This window comes from Eleutherodactylus coqui, chromosome 3 (genome assembly GCF_035609145.1).
Source record: "Eleutherodactylus coqui strain aEleCoq1 chromosome 3, aEleCoq1.hap1, whole genome shotgun sequence".
Classification (NCBI taxonomy): domain Eukaryota; kingdom Metazoa; phylum Chordata; class Amphibia; order Anura; family Eleutherodactylidae; genus Eleutherodactylus; species Eleutherodactylus coqui.
Genome location: NC_089839.1, coordinates 240,480,456 through 240,493,217, shown reverse-complemented (window position 1 = coordinate 240,493,217; position 12,762 = coordinate 240,480,456). Strand labels below are relative to the sequence as shown.

The window sequence follows — 12,762 nt, the reverse complement described above, 5'->3', positions numbered from 1 at the left end:
CGATGGGCACACATTTACACGCAACATTATCGCTCAAAAGACGGCTTCTGAGCGATAATCGTTGTGTCTAAATGGCCCTTAATAGTATAAAACTTGAAGATGCAGGATATTTTGAAATAATGATTAGCAGAGAGACTACTAGATTTGAATTACTAAATAGTAAATATAAATAATTCTCAAATAACAAATAAAGGTTGTGCGGTAAAATACAGGTTCTTATTAACAAAATAAGGTAATTCTAGCAATATATTAGAGTTCATTAGGCAAATTATCTAGCTATAATATTCACATAAGACTAAGAGCTAATGCCCACGGACGGATTTATGCCGCGTTCCCTGTGGCGTAATTCCGCAGCGGAATAACACAGCTATTAGGTTCCATTGAACCTAATAGCTCAGACCTCACATGCGTGATTCTGGCGCGGATTTACACCGCAGGAAAAAAATTGTGCCCTGTCCTATTTTACCACGTTTTGCCACGGCGGGAGGTCTCCATTAATATAGATGGGGCTGACCGGCGGAGCTCCGCCGCGGGATACCGCAACGCCCGTGGACAGGGGGCCTTTACTAAAAAATGTGTACACATATTTCTAAGTGGAATAAAATAGAAAAAAAAACAATGCAATTTTGCCATCTTTGGGAGAAGTAATGTTTTTATGGTGTAGAGGCTGTCAAAAATGACATAACTTTATTCTGTGGGTCAGTATGACCTTATAGGATACCAAAATTTAGGGGTTTCTTTTGCTGTTCAATTTAAAAAAATTGAATATACATTTTCTGTCATCATCTTTTTGACAGTCATAACTTTTTTTTTTTTAGCATTTGTGTCATAAGTTATTTTAATCTTTTCTTGGATGGGGTTGTGTGAGGACTAGATTTTTGCTGGATGGTCTACAACTTTTTGATCGCTTTTTATTGTGTTTTTTCTTATAGTTGAGGTGACCAACATCACAATGAAATACCACTACTTTGCAAGGTCTATCAGATGCTAAATATTCAGACTTCCCTTAGCAAAACCCACCTGCAATTCTTTTGTTTCCTCCTTCTTCCTTTGGTCGGCTTGCTCAAGCTTCTCTTTCCAAGCCCTTGATATGAACCAAGAAGACATAGCAGTTAATAAAAGGTTTACATTGAAGGGTATGGACCGTTTCAACCATCTTTTAAAGTTCCTTTCACAATTTGACAGTAAATGGAACATCCATTCATAGAAAAAAAAAGTCCGTTTGTGTGACATCAGTCACTGGCAGAATGGATCTGGGTCTGCTAAGACCCAGTGATGCTACTATGCAGAAAAGAGTGCCACCGAGGATCACACCATCATCAGATCCAATAGAGGCAGTGACTTGCCACTGCCTCTTCACTGCATAGCACTTCTGTCTTCTCCTCAGGGTTAGAGACATCTTGGCAGCCAATCTGTCTGCTAGATTGCTAGGAGCTTTAATCCTGTACATTTTCAATAATGCATGTTTAAAGTCTAAAATTATAGTATATGCTATATATTTAAGGCGATGATCCTAAGGTGATTAAAGGAATGACTGGTTCATCAGAATGATACAAAGTTGACTGTAGCATACTTGCTAACATTTGAATTGCTAAAACTGGAATATTTAATTGCACCCAATGCCCCAAAACAGCTGTGTCTGCATAAACCCCATCCATTTTACCATCCGGTTCACAAAGCTGTCTGGACAAAATCAGGACTGTTGGTGAATATGCAAAAGATTATTACTCTATGAATTCATTATGGAACATTATAGCATTGCAAATCATTTCTGCTTACGATGTAGAGTGGGCCAGGTGAGGCTTGGATAATATTAAAATGCATTAATACCCATCTTAAATTAGTCAGGCCTATGACACACCATCTAGGACTGCCAATTTTATGGCTTCACTGGCATGGGAGGAGTTTAGTTACATGCACCTGCCCACTGACATCTATGTAGAGAGAGGAAACGGACATGGCTGACTAATTTATAGGCCTGACTCAACTCATGGAGATTGCAATCACTTGTTACAGCAATGTAGAAAACAACAAGTCATTAGTGTACATCAGGTCCTGCTGAGTTCTGTTGTAAGAAGATACAAACAGTACCTAAAAGGGGACTACTAGTGATGAGCGAGCATACTCGCTAAGGGCAATTGCTTGAGCGAGCACTGCCCTTAGCGAGTACCTGCCCGCTCGAGAGAAAAGGTTCGTCTGCCGCCGACGGGCAGGGAGCGGCGGCGGAGAGCGGGGAGGAATGGAGGGGAGATCTCTCTCTCCCCTCTGCTCACAGCCGCAACTCACCTGTCCCCCGCGCCGGCACCCGAACCTTCTCTGCAGAGCGGGGAGATACTCGCTAAGGGCAATGCTCGATCGAGCAATTGTCCTTAGCGAGTATGCTCGCTCATCTCTAGTGACTACATTAGATATATGCCAGCTGAGCATGCATGTGTATGGCAGGGTCGGGAAGAAGTTAAACAAGCGTTTGGCCAACAGCTATCTAAAAAGGTATGTGACCATGTTACCAGTCTTAAAGTGGTTTTCCAGGACTTAAATACATGCCCACCTGCTGCAGCGGCTCCCCACTCAGCGTTGGAACTCCCGTGACCGCCACTCAAGAACAAAAGATGTCGGTTGACTACCACATGCCGTTGTTTGTGCACATGACCACTCAGACACCTAGGCAAAGCGGTTTCAGCGGTAATTCTTCTATTCTTAAAACCACTTTAAGAAATGTTGGCCACTTCTTTTGTTCACAGATAAAAGCGCATATAATATACACACACATATACATATTTTTATATATCTCAGTTTACCTGTGCAGTTCGGACATCTCCTTCTCTTGCTGGCTAAGCTTCAGCTTTAGAGATGTAATTTCATGCTGACAGCGCAGATACTTCTCGGAATCTTTACTCCTGGCAGACAGCTGAGATGCCTTTAATTTCTCTATTTCGGTTTTTAGTTCTACATGACAAAGTGTGTATTACTACAGTATATGTATCAACAACATAAAAGAAAAAGATAAACACACAAGTATTCCTGGGTGAAGTAATTACAGAAAATGAGTGCCAATACAGATTCTGTAGGTTCTTCAAGTTCTCAACCTCCTTAAAAAAGGGGACCCTTCCAAGTCTCCTGACATACAAAAACTGCAAGTTGGAGGCGGGCGGCACAATCCCAGCCTGCTCCTCCTCCATTCACTTTAAGGCCTCATGTCCACGGGGAAAATCAGGCCCGCTACGGATTCTCCATGGAGAATCTGCAGCGGGTCCCTCCTGCCCCGCGGACATGAGCGCTAAAAATAAGAATAAATCAGAATTAACTCACCTCTCGCACGCTCCGGATACTTCCTTCGCTGCCGCGTCATCTTCTCTGCGTCGCGGCCGGATCTTCTTTCTTCGGCCCGGCGGATGCGCAGGATGACGTCGGTGACGTGCCCCGCGCATGCGCCGGCCCGAAGCAAAATGATCCGGCCGCGACTGAGAGAAGATGGCGCCGCGGCGAAGAGAAGAAACGGAGCGGGTGAGTAAAATCTGATTTTTGTCTCCCGCGGATCCGGACGGCTTCCATAGGCTTCAATAGAAGCCCGCGGGAGACCCGCACGAAAATGGAGCATGGTCTGGATTTTTTCATGCTCCATTTTTTTTTTAAATCACTTTTATTGACCATCCGCGGGTATTTATCTACCCGCGGGTGGTCAATGCATCCCTATGGGGTGCGGATCCGCGGGCAGGAGAAGAGTTAAAATCTGCTGCGAATTTTAATTCTTCTTTTGCCCGTGGACATGAGGCCTAACAACTGTTACTCCTCTGCAAGCACAAGGGCATTAGTCGTGCATCTGTGGGATGGCTATGGTGTAAAGGGACCTTTAGAGTCTTTGTGACCACCACCCAGAAACCCTTGTTGTCGGAGGTTTGTACAAATGTAGAATAGTGACCTGCGTTATTTAGAGGTTATCTTGGTCTGTTGGGGTACCATGACATCTTGGTGGATGCCACCAGAACACAAGGTGAGTCCATATTTATAATATTTGTTGTGCTTACTATTTGCCATTCTGGGAGCGAGTGCGGTGTATATTTATATACCTTGTCTGTTCTAGTAATTACTTCTATGCTTCATGAACAATGCTGGAGAATCGTTTCTTGGAAGTCTATGTGATGATGTTCCCATGTTATTCCTACTACTAGAATATTCTAACTAAATGACAACTGAAGGTTTGACACTGATTGGATAGTGTGAGAATGTACAGGGACAAACCTGAGTGCCAATTGGTTAATAAACTTCTAATAAGTAAAACAGATAATCCTTACAATGCAGAACTACAAGAAAAGATGCTCCAGAATGTTATTCCATAGAGAACACAAGTAATTTCTAAAACTGCCAGGAGAAGCAACAGATTCTTTTTAAATGACAAATGTAGATGTGCCTAATTATGCAGCAATTCTGCAGAGCTGTGTATCCCTACAAAACTACACAGATAGAATAGATAATATGCAATTGGGTTGTACCAACTACATTTGTAGCTATGGCCAATGCATTTTGCCAACATACACAGCACTTGAAACAGTAATGATCTTGATAGAGGGACTGCACAGTAAAAAAGATTGATATTTGCAGATAATACAAAATTATACAAGACAATTAATACAACGGAGGACAATGTACGGCTGCAAATGAACCGAGATAAGCTGGGGGCTCGGGTAGAAAAATGGTAAATGAAGTTCAATGTTGATAAATGTAAGGTTCTGCACATGGGCAGGAGAAACGGATGTCACCAATATACACTAAATGAGGTACTGCTAGAGAAAAGTGATATGGAAAAAGACCTGGGGGTACTAGTGGACTGTAGACTCAATTGGAGCAATCAATGCCAGTCAGCTGCTGCAAAAGCAAATAAGGTCTTGTCAGGCATCACATGAAATACTGCGTACAGTTCTGGTCACCGGTGCTCAGGAAAGATGTTGCAGTACTTGAGGAGGTTCAAAGAAGGGCAACTAAATTAATAAACGGAATGAGAGGACTGGAATACCCAGAGAGGCTATCGAAATTAGGATTATATACCCTGGAAAAAAGACGGCTAAGGGGCGACCAAATACTTATGTATAAATACATGAGGGGACACTACAAGGATCTCTCCCATGATTTGTTTATACCCAGGACTGCGACGGTAACAAGAGGGCATCCTCTACGTCTAGAAGAAAGCAGGTTTCATCACCAACATAGAAAGGGATTCTTTACGGTAAGAGCAGTGAGACTGTGGAACTCTCTGCCTGAGGACGAGGTGATGGCAAAATCCATAGAGGAGTTTAAGAGGGGACTAGATGTCTTTCTGGAACGCTATTACATTACAGGATATAGACATTAAATAATCAGCTGTTGATCCGGGTCTTGGAGTCAGGTAGGAATTATCAAGTGTTGATCCAGGGATTATTCTGACTGCCATTATGGAGTCGGGAAGGAAACATTTCCCCGAAAGGGGCTAATTGGCCTTGCCTCATTGTTTTTTTTTTGCCTTCCTCTGGATCATCAAGGGGGTTGGAAACAGGCTGAACTAGATGCACAATGTCCCCCTTCAGTCTAACATACTATGTTACTAGGTCAGCTACGAAAACCCGTAAAACACTTAATGTCTTGCATAAATGTGTACAGGGGTGCGATTACAGATCTGCACCAAAACCCAATCACTGGTGCAGATCTACTGCAAATTTTGCAAGTTAGAAGCTCAAATTATGCTATGGATTTGCACCAAAATCTATCACATGTGAACGCCTAGCGGGACCCCAGAACTCAGCGATCATCCATTTTCCTTTGCACAACAAGTGCATTTTATTATTAACCGATTACATAGTTGGTTTGCATACAATACATGACTGGAAGTATATGGTTATCTACAGCGTCTTCATAATTGGCAGTTAAAAAGAAAAAAAGAATCATAGGGCGCAGCACAGAACTTAAAAAATAAATTTAAAAAAAAATTAAAAAAGGGGCAGCCTGTAGCCAAGACCAGGGCATCCGAGTATGCCCTGGCACTTTTCAGGAGTCACGAAGGGTCAGAGACAATGGATGTACATTGGAAGCGTATGTAGTTATGTGTACCATGCTGCTGGTGTAACTAGTCTCCTAATACGTCTTGTAGAATCTTCCACTCACCTCGGATGAGTTTGGCATTCATGTCTTCATTCACCTTGGCCACATTTATGATGAGGCGGGCCTGTTTTGCGTATCTCAGTGTGCTGAGAGTCTCCTCCACATTACTAATGGCAGGGCTGACTGTAGCGATCATTGCGGTTTTTGAATTTCCTCCTAGACTGTCTTTCAGCAACCTTTGTGGAATGAGAAAGAATAATCAGTCCTAATTAGAATTCTGCCATTTTCTAGCTACTTCTATGGTAGCATAAATCAGTTTCCTATCTGAGGGCAGTAATGGACTAGTGACTAGGACCCCGTTTACAGCACAGGGTCACTTATCTTATTAGTTGCGTGATATTCATAAGCTACAGATGCCCCCACCGCTGGTTGAAAGTCTACTGGGAGAAAGCTAAGAAAACGGTCAACAATCATTCGGGTGGGGTCCTGCCACAGATGACAAATATTGCAATTAGAACAAGGACTCTATGAAAAGCAATGTGCTTAAAATAAGTGACCCAGCGCTACAAACAGGATTTTTGTGACTAAGGTTTGCTGTCCTCAAAAAAAAAAAAAAACAACTCCACAACAAAATAGTATAGCTGCATTTTTTTGTTTCAGGAACTAATTATGTAAGACACCCTCTAGGGTGGTGAAGTGCAGCAACTAGAATGGCATTGATTGCACAAGTGGAAGGTATGTCATCTGGATAGCCACCCACAGCTCCTTGATATTTGTGGGTGCAGGATCTCAGATGCAAACGGACCTCTCCATAACATTCCCATAAATATTCTGAGCTTTGACGAACGTGCAAGCCACACCATTGGTAAGAACTTTCCAGAATGTTCCTCAAACCTGAACAATTGGGGCAGATGGGAGGGTGCATTATCCTGCTGGAATATCCCATCACTATGGGCGTACATGAAATCCATGAAGGGCTGCAAATGGTCACCATGCAATGAAATGTAGCAAGCAACAGTCAATGACGTGTTTAGGCGGGCCAGTGAACCCAACCCATGATATGAAAACACACCAGTATGGAACCACCACCCGCCTGCACAGTGCCTTGATGACAGCTCAGGTTCATGGCTTCATAGGGTCTGCACTACACACAAACCCCATCAGCCCAAGACAATTAGTACCGTGACTTATTGGACCACGCCACATGTTGTCCTCTAGGATCCAGTTAGCAACCTAATGAGCCCAGGTGAGGTGTTGTGTCCGGTGTCATGTTAACAGAGGCAGTCTAGTGGAGGATATGCGAGTGGAGCCTCCTGCATTCATTGAATGGGTTCCGTTTCCATCCTCTGGCACCCACCATCATGCTTCATTTGAACTCCATGTCGCCTTACCATGAGCCAGTGTTCAACTTCCCTCACAAGAGAACGCCTCACAACTTAAACAGATATAATCCTAAACCATCACCTGAGTTAATACCACTTCATAATCAATTTACATGCTGCTATGCCATGACTTTTGGCATGTAATGAAGAGTTACATTACTGGAGCTTCCCAGGCAATGCTAGTGATGCAAGTGACCAAATATGGTGCTTCCCCAAGCAGATTCTTAGGGCAAGGAATCCAGTTTGTCTTACTCCAAGCCTGAAGCTCTGCTGGAGACTCACAGGGAGAAAGGAAGCACGTCTACTGCGATGAGCGCAGTAGTGAAAGCTGCCCTATCCCCTCAGAAAGCCATGCTCTCACTGGCCTCCTCCAACAGCAACTGGCCAGCACACAGAGCTCTCCATATCGCCATCCTGCCAAAAGCCACCACCATGCCCGCCTATAACTTCTACCACAATTTATCCTACTCACCATCTTCTTCTAAATGTCTGGTTCCCACTGACCATAATCTTCCCTAGAGCCCAGGGCAGTTATCAGTTAGTGTCTGCAGAGATGCCTGGATAGGCAACGGTGACAAATGTCCATATATGAAGAGTGATGTCACTGGAACTCCCCGGGTATCCACTTAACAGAGGCCTGCGATGAATGCTATACAGCGGCATCCGTTCCCCATAGGCTACTATGATCTCCATTAAATGGATCCATGTTTCTACTGGACTCCGATGACTCAACATGGTCCAAAAATACAGTTTGAACCCACCCTTACTCATTTTTCTGAATATTATCTGAACATTCTGTTGATTAATAATCCTTTTCAAAAAATGTACTTACCAGGTGAGGACAGACTCTCTGTATGGAATGAAGACCTCCTTCTTCGACTGAGAGTTTTCCGATAACGCGGAGATCACTTTTCCTAGGGTCAACAAGGACTTGTTGATACTGACCCCTTCCTGTGGGCATTAGAGAGATATTAATCTAAGGATATATGTTGCTGAATATATATATATACACACGTGTATACTACGGTGTGCTTCCGTAGGGTGGGGTGGGGGAATCACACCTTCAGGCGCTCTCCGGTAGTCTTTGCTGAAGCACATCTCTCACTGCCTGCCAGATCCACAAGGTTGATCCTGCTGGTGACCCGGTGATCATGCTCTTCGCCATCCACAATCTCCGTCTGCATGCAAACACATCGTGAAATAAACACTGCACTCCAACCATCACTCGGCATTATACGTTTAATTTTAAAGAGGTTTTCCAAGTGGTTTCTTTTCTATAGTTTTGGGATCCCCATTGCATTTGACAGGTCACACAGATATATGCCCACATGACTGCTACAGGTAATCACTGGCCTGAGTGGTATATGACACAGAACCACTGAGGTCACACTGCAATGGTCTTGTGAGTATACAGACATATAAACAGAGACTGGCAGAGAGCACCAAGGGAGTAAATGGGTAAGTGAAGATTCTTTTAAATGTTTTATTACATTACCATCACCCATGGCAATTTTTTGCCAAACTCCAAAAACTCCTTTGGTTTGTAAAAAGAGTTGAAATGTGGGTATAACTAGAAGTCACAGTGGCCTATGAGTCCTTATAAATTTTTAACAATTCTTCACCGACAAGAACTTTACTAATACTAAAATTTTAAACCTTTATTGATATCCATTAAAAAAGGAGAGCCATATGCATATCTGCACAAACAAGTCTTTAAAAACGCTTATCTGTCCCTACAATGTTAGGACAAAGCAAAAGTGGCTATTGTAATCATTTGTGTGTATAGCCAAGTTTTTTTATTTTTCAATACCCACATAAACTGAGGGTGTTACAGATACATCAGGTCTGGCACACCACGTTATGTTCACAAATTTACTCCTTTGTCACACTGAACCAGTGAGGCAAAATTATTGAGTGAGGTGTAGGCACTTATTGTTATACTTAGTATGTGTATACAATATCACATTTATTCGGAAGCCTGTGTAATTGTTGTTTTTTTTCAATCAATTTTTTGGCTTTGAACGAATATAAGATTTTATTAATTCAATCCACAAATCTCTTTACATCCATTCGAGGGTAAATTCTCCCACCAGCTCAGGGGTACGGCTATGGGGAGCCCATGTGCCCCCAGCTATGCCAACCTGTACCTGGGCTGGTGGGAGGAGACAAGGGTGTTCTGTGAAGGGAACGAAAAATGGACAGCATCTATTGAATTATGGCTACGATTCATAGATGATGTGTTTATTTTATGGACTGGTGACACGGTGGAATTCCACAATTTCATATCAAGTCTGAATAACAATGATCTGAATCTGTTTCTTACATCGGAAATTAATCCGACAAGAATTACATTCCTGGATCTTTCTATCTCGAAAACTGAGGATGATCATTTGGAAACCACAATTTTCCGAAAAAAGACAGCATCTAACACCCTTCTCCATTGGAGTAGCTATCATCCATATTCACTAAAAAGGGGAATCCCAAAAAGTCAGTTCATCAGAGTAAAACGGAACTGTTCTAGTGAAGATGAATTTAACGCAAAATCTCAAGAAATGCGTAAAAGGTTTCTTGATAGAGGCTACCCGGAGACTGTGGTGACAGAGGCTCAGAACCAAGCAAAACAATCAAAAAGGGAGGACCTCTTAGAAGTAAAATCAAAAGGAAAAAATGACAAACTGATCAGGATGATAGGTTCGTTTGATGAGAAATCTCAAGATGTACGTAACATTCTCAGCAAATATTGGGATATTCTCATAAAAGATGTAGACATTAAGGAATTCCTATCAGAACGGCCTATGATAACATACAGGCGTGGGAGAAATCTCAAAGATCGTCTAGTTCATAGCCACCTGCCACAAGTACCATCTAGAAATACCTGGCTGCAAAAAGAACCAGTCAAGGGCTCATACCCTTGCTCAGGATGTAAGGCATGCAAATTCATGCGTCGATGCAAGACTTTCAAAAGTTCATCTACAGGTAAAGAATATGTCATACAAGACTTTATTAACTGCAGAACAAATATGCATATGGCTCTCCTTTTTTAATGGATATCAATAAAGGTTTAAAATTTTAGTATTAGTCAAGTTCTTGTCGGTGAAGAAATGTGGGTATAACAGCCCAAAATAGTTTGCCTGGGGTAATTTTAAGATTGACGTAATGTATATTCTACCCGATAGGAACACATCTGAGTACCTGATGTTCTTGCAAAACCGGTTTATGTCATGAAAAACCATCCAAAATTAATGCGTGTGGGATCACGGTGTGCAGTTTGGAGGGCAAGATAGATATTTTTTAAGCTTATTTTACTAGATTATTACTTTTTTCTTCTTTCCTACAGTATCCCTTTACACAGATTAGATCATGGATAACCGTAATCTAATGGAAACTGCCCGTTCGTTCACAGTTACCAGTGATCTGTACACATATACAGAGAGAACACAGATTATGTCTTTTCTGCAGGCCTCCAAGATGTTTACACAGCAATTAAGTTTTATTTACTTAACTAAAAAAAAAAAAATCTTTAAAAAAGGCAATCTAAACAAAGTAATTATAAAAAAGCTTCATGCAATTCCACCATTACTATTCTCTCACTTGATCCCATCGTCTCTCATGTTGCAATCAAAACATACGTCCCATTTACATGGACCGACAGTTACCTAAACGACTTCACAAGTGCTGATGACACCGCTAAAGCAGTTAGCGCTCGTGCAGGGGGAATGACACCGCTAAAGCAGTTGGCGCTCGTGCAGGGGGTTTAGACAGGCAGAGATCACCGCTGGATCGCGGGCTTCTCAGTGCTTCACCTTCTATGTGAAGCGTTTACACTCAGCAAGAAGCCTGCGATCCAGCAATTTTTTTTAATCCAGAGATTAACGAGAAGTGAATGAATAGTACACAAGTTTTTTTGCATTTACACGCGACAATTATCACTCAATTTAGTTTGTTTGAATGAATGAATGAATGAATGTTGTTCTGTGTAAATGGCCCTTAAGAGTGAAAGAAATATATATGTGCCCCCATAGAGTAGTTATTTCCCAGTTTGCTCCTTCTCCCAATCATATGTGAGATAACTGATTGAATGAGGAGCCTTCCCCAATGTTCTGTCTGTAATGCAGTCAAAGAATGCTAAACTCCGCTGTCCAAGCCCCACCCCCAAAATCTACCAGACAGAAATTGAAGAGACCAGATGAATTTAACCTGTGTTCTGTGTAAGATTTCTTTAAAACCTTTGCTCTAGGAAGACGCAAAAAAATCCCGATGACTGACAGACACTGTACCTTCAGCACCCGTTTACCTTTATCACTTAGTTCTAGCATTCCTTTAAGCCTTAATAGTCATAAAAAGAATTAAATTTAAACTAATTTGCTTTCCAAATTAGATCCGTTTTTACCTTGGTCTGGGTCACAATGAGAGTAAACACAGAGTGAGACCTGGAACTTTTATCATTCATCCCTGTCGCAGCAGTTGCTCTTTGCTTATTTCCCAGCTCCAGCCAGCTCTGGAGAAACAGAACAAAAAAATAAGCACAAATGAACACCAAGGGTGCGCCCCCACGGGCAGACCCAGAAGGGTGCGCCCCCACGGGCAGACCCAGAAGGGTGCGCCCCCACGGGCAGACCCAGAAGGGTGCGCCCCCACGGGCAGACCCAGAAGGGTGCGCCCCCACGGGCAGACCCAGAAGGGTGCGCCCCCACGGGCAGACCCAGAAGGGTGCGCCTCCACGGGCAGACCCAGAAGGGTGCGCCCCCACGGGCAGACCCAGAAGGGTGCGCCCCCACGGGCAGACCCAGGGTCAGACTTTTTGCTACACAGATTCAGCCTTAAAAACCATGGTAGAAACCTGCAGCAAAACTGGTATCAAGAAGTGACATATAACTCCCCTTCCTTCCCATGTGTAGATCAGTGCCATCCAGACTAATATTAAAACTAATGGGATGCAAGCATGACAGACCCCAAGTAAAATCTGCGTCAAAATTTCCGTTGTGTAAATATAGCCTAGTTCTATTTACAAAATGGGTGGAAAAGCAACTTTTATATCTACTATTTTGTGGCAACCATGGTATTGACCCTTTCAGATCCTGGATCTTGTACCTAGTTGAGCCAGGCTTTTAGTCAAGATGCTTCAGCGTTGGTCACTATCATATTGCATGAGCTTTCCAGCCCTAGTGATAGGTGAAGACCATGAATTTTAGGTGCAGTAGCTCTTTAAATCTCTTCTTGATGAGAGGAGCAAATAAAAAAAATGACAAATCCTGAAGGCAGACATAAGGGATCTTTAAATTCAAATGCAAGATGCTTAAGAGACTGAGTG

At 42.7% G+C, this 12,762-nt stretch overlaps 1 protein-coding gene across 2 annotated transcripts in view; it reads right to left on the bottom strand.

The window, feature by feature from the left end:
* KIF14 (kinesin family member 14) overlaps positions 1-12,762 on the bottom strand; it is a 64,623-nt gene that overhangs the window by 35,972 nt on the left and 15,889 nt on the right. For both annotated transcript variants that reach the window (XM_066597170.1, XM_066597171.1), the window contains exons 8-13: positions 11,842-11,949; positions 8,513-8,629; positions 8,284-8,402; positions 6,133-6,305; positions 2,799-2,946; positions 1,021-1,084 (exon numbers count right to left, since the gene is read on the bottom strand). In XM_066597170.1, coding sequence (XP_066453267.1) covers positions 1,021-1,084; positions 2,799-2,946; positions 6,133-6,305; positions 8,284-8,402; positions 8,513-8,629; positions 11,842-11,949 — 729 coding nt within the window. The remainder of the gene's footprint in view (positions 1-1,020; positions 1,085-2,798; positions 2,947-6,132; positions 6,306-8,283; positions 8,403-8,512; positions 8,630-11,841; positions 11,950-12,762) is intronic.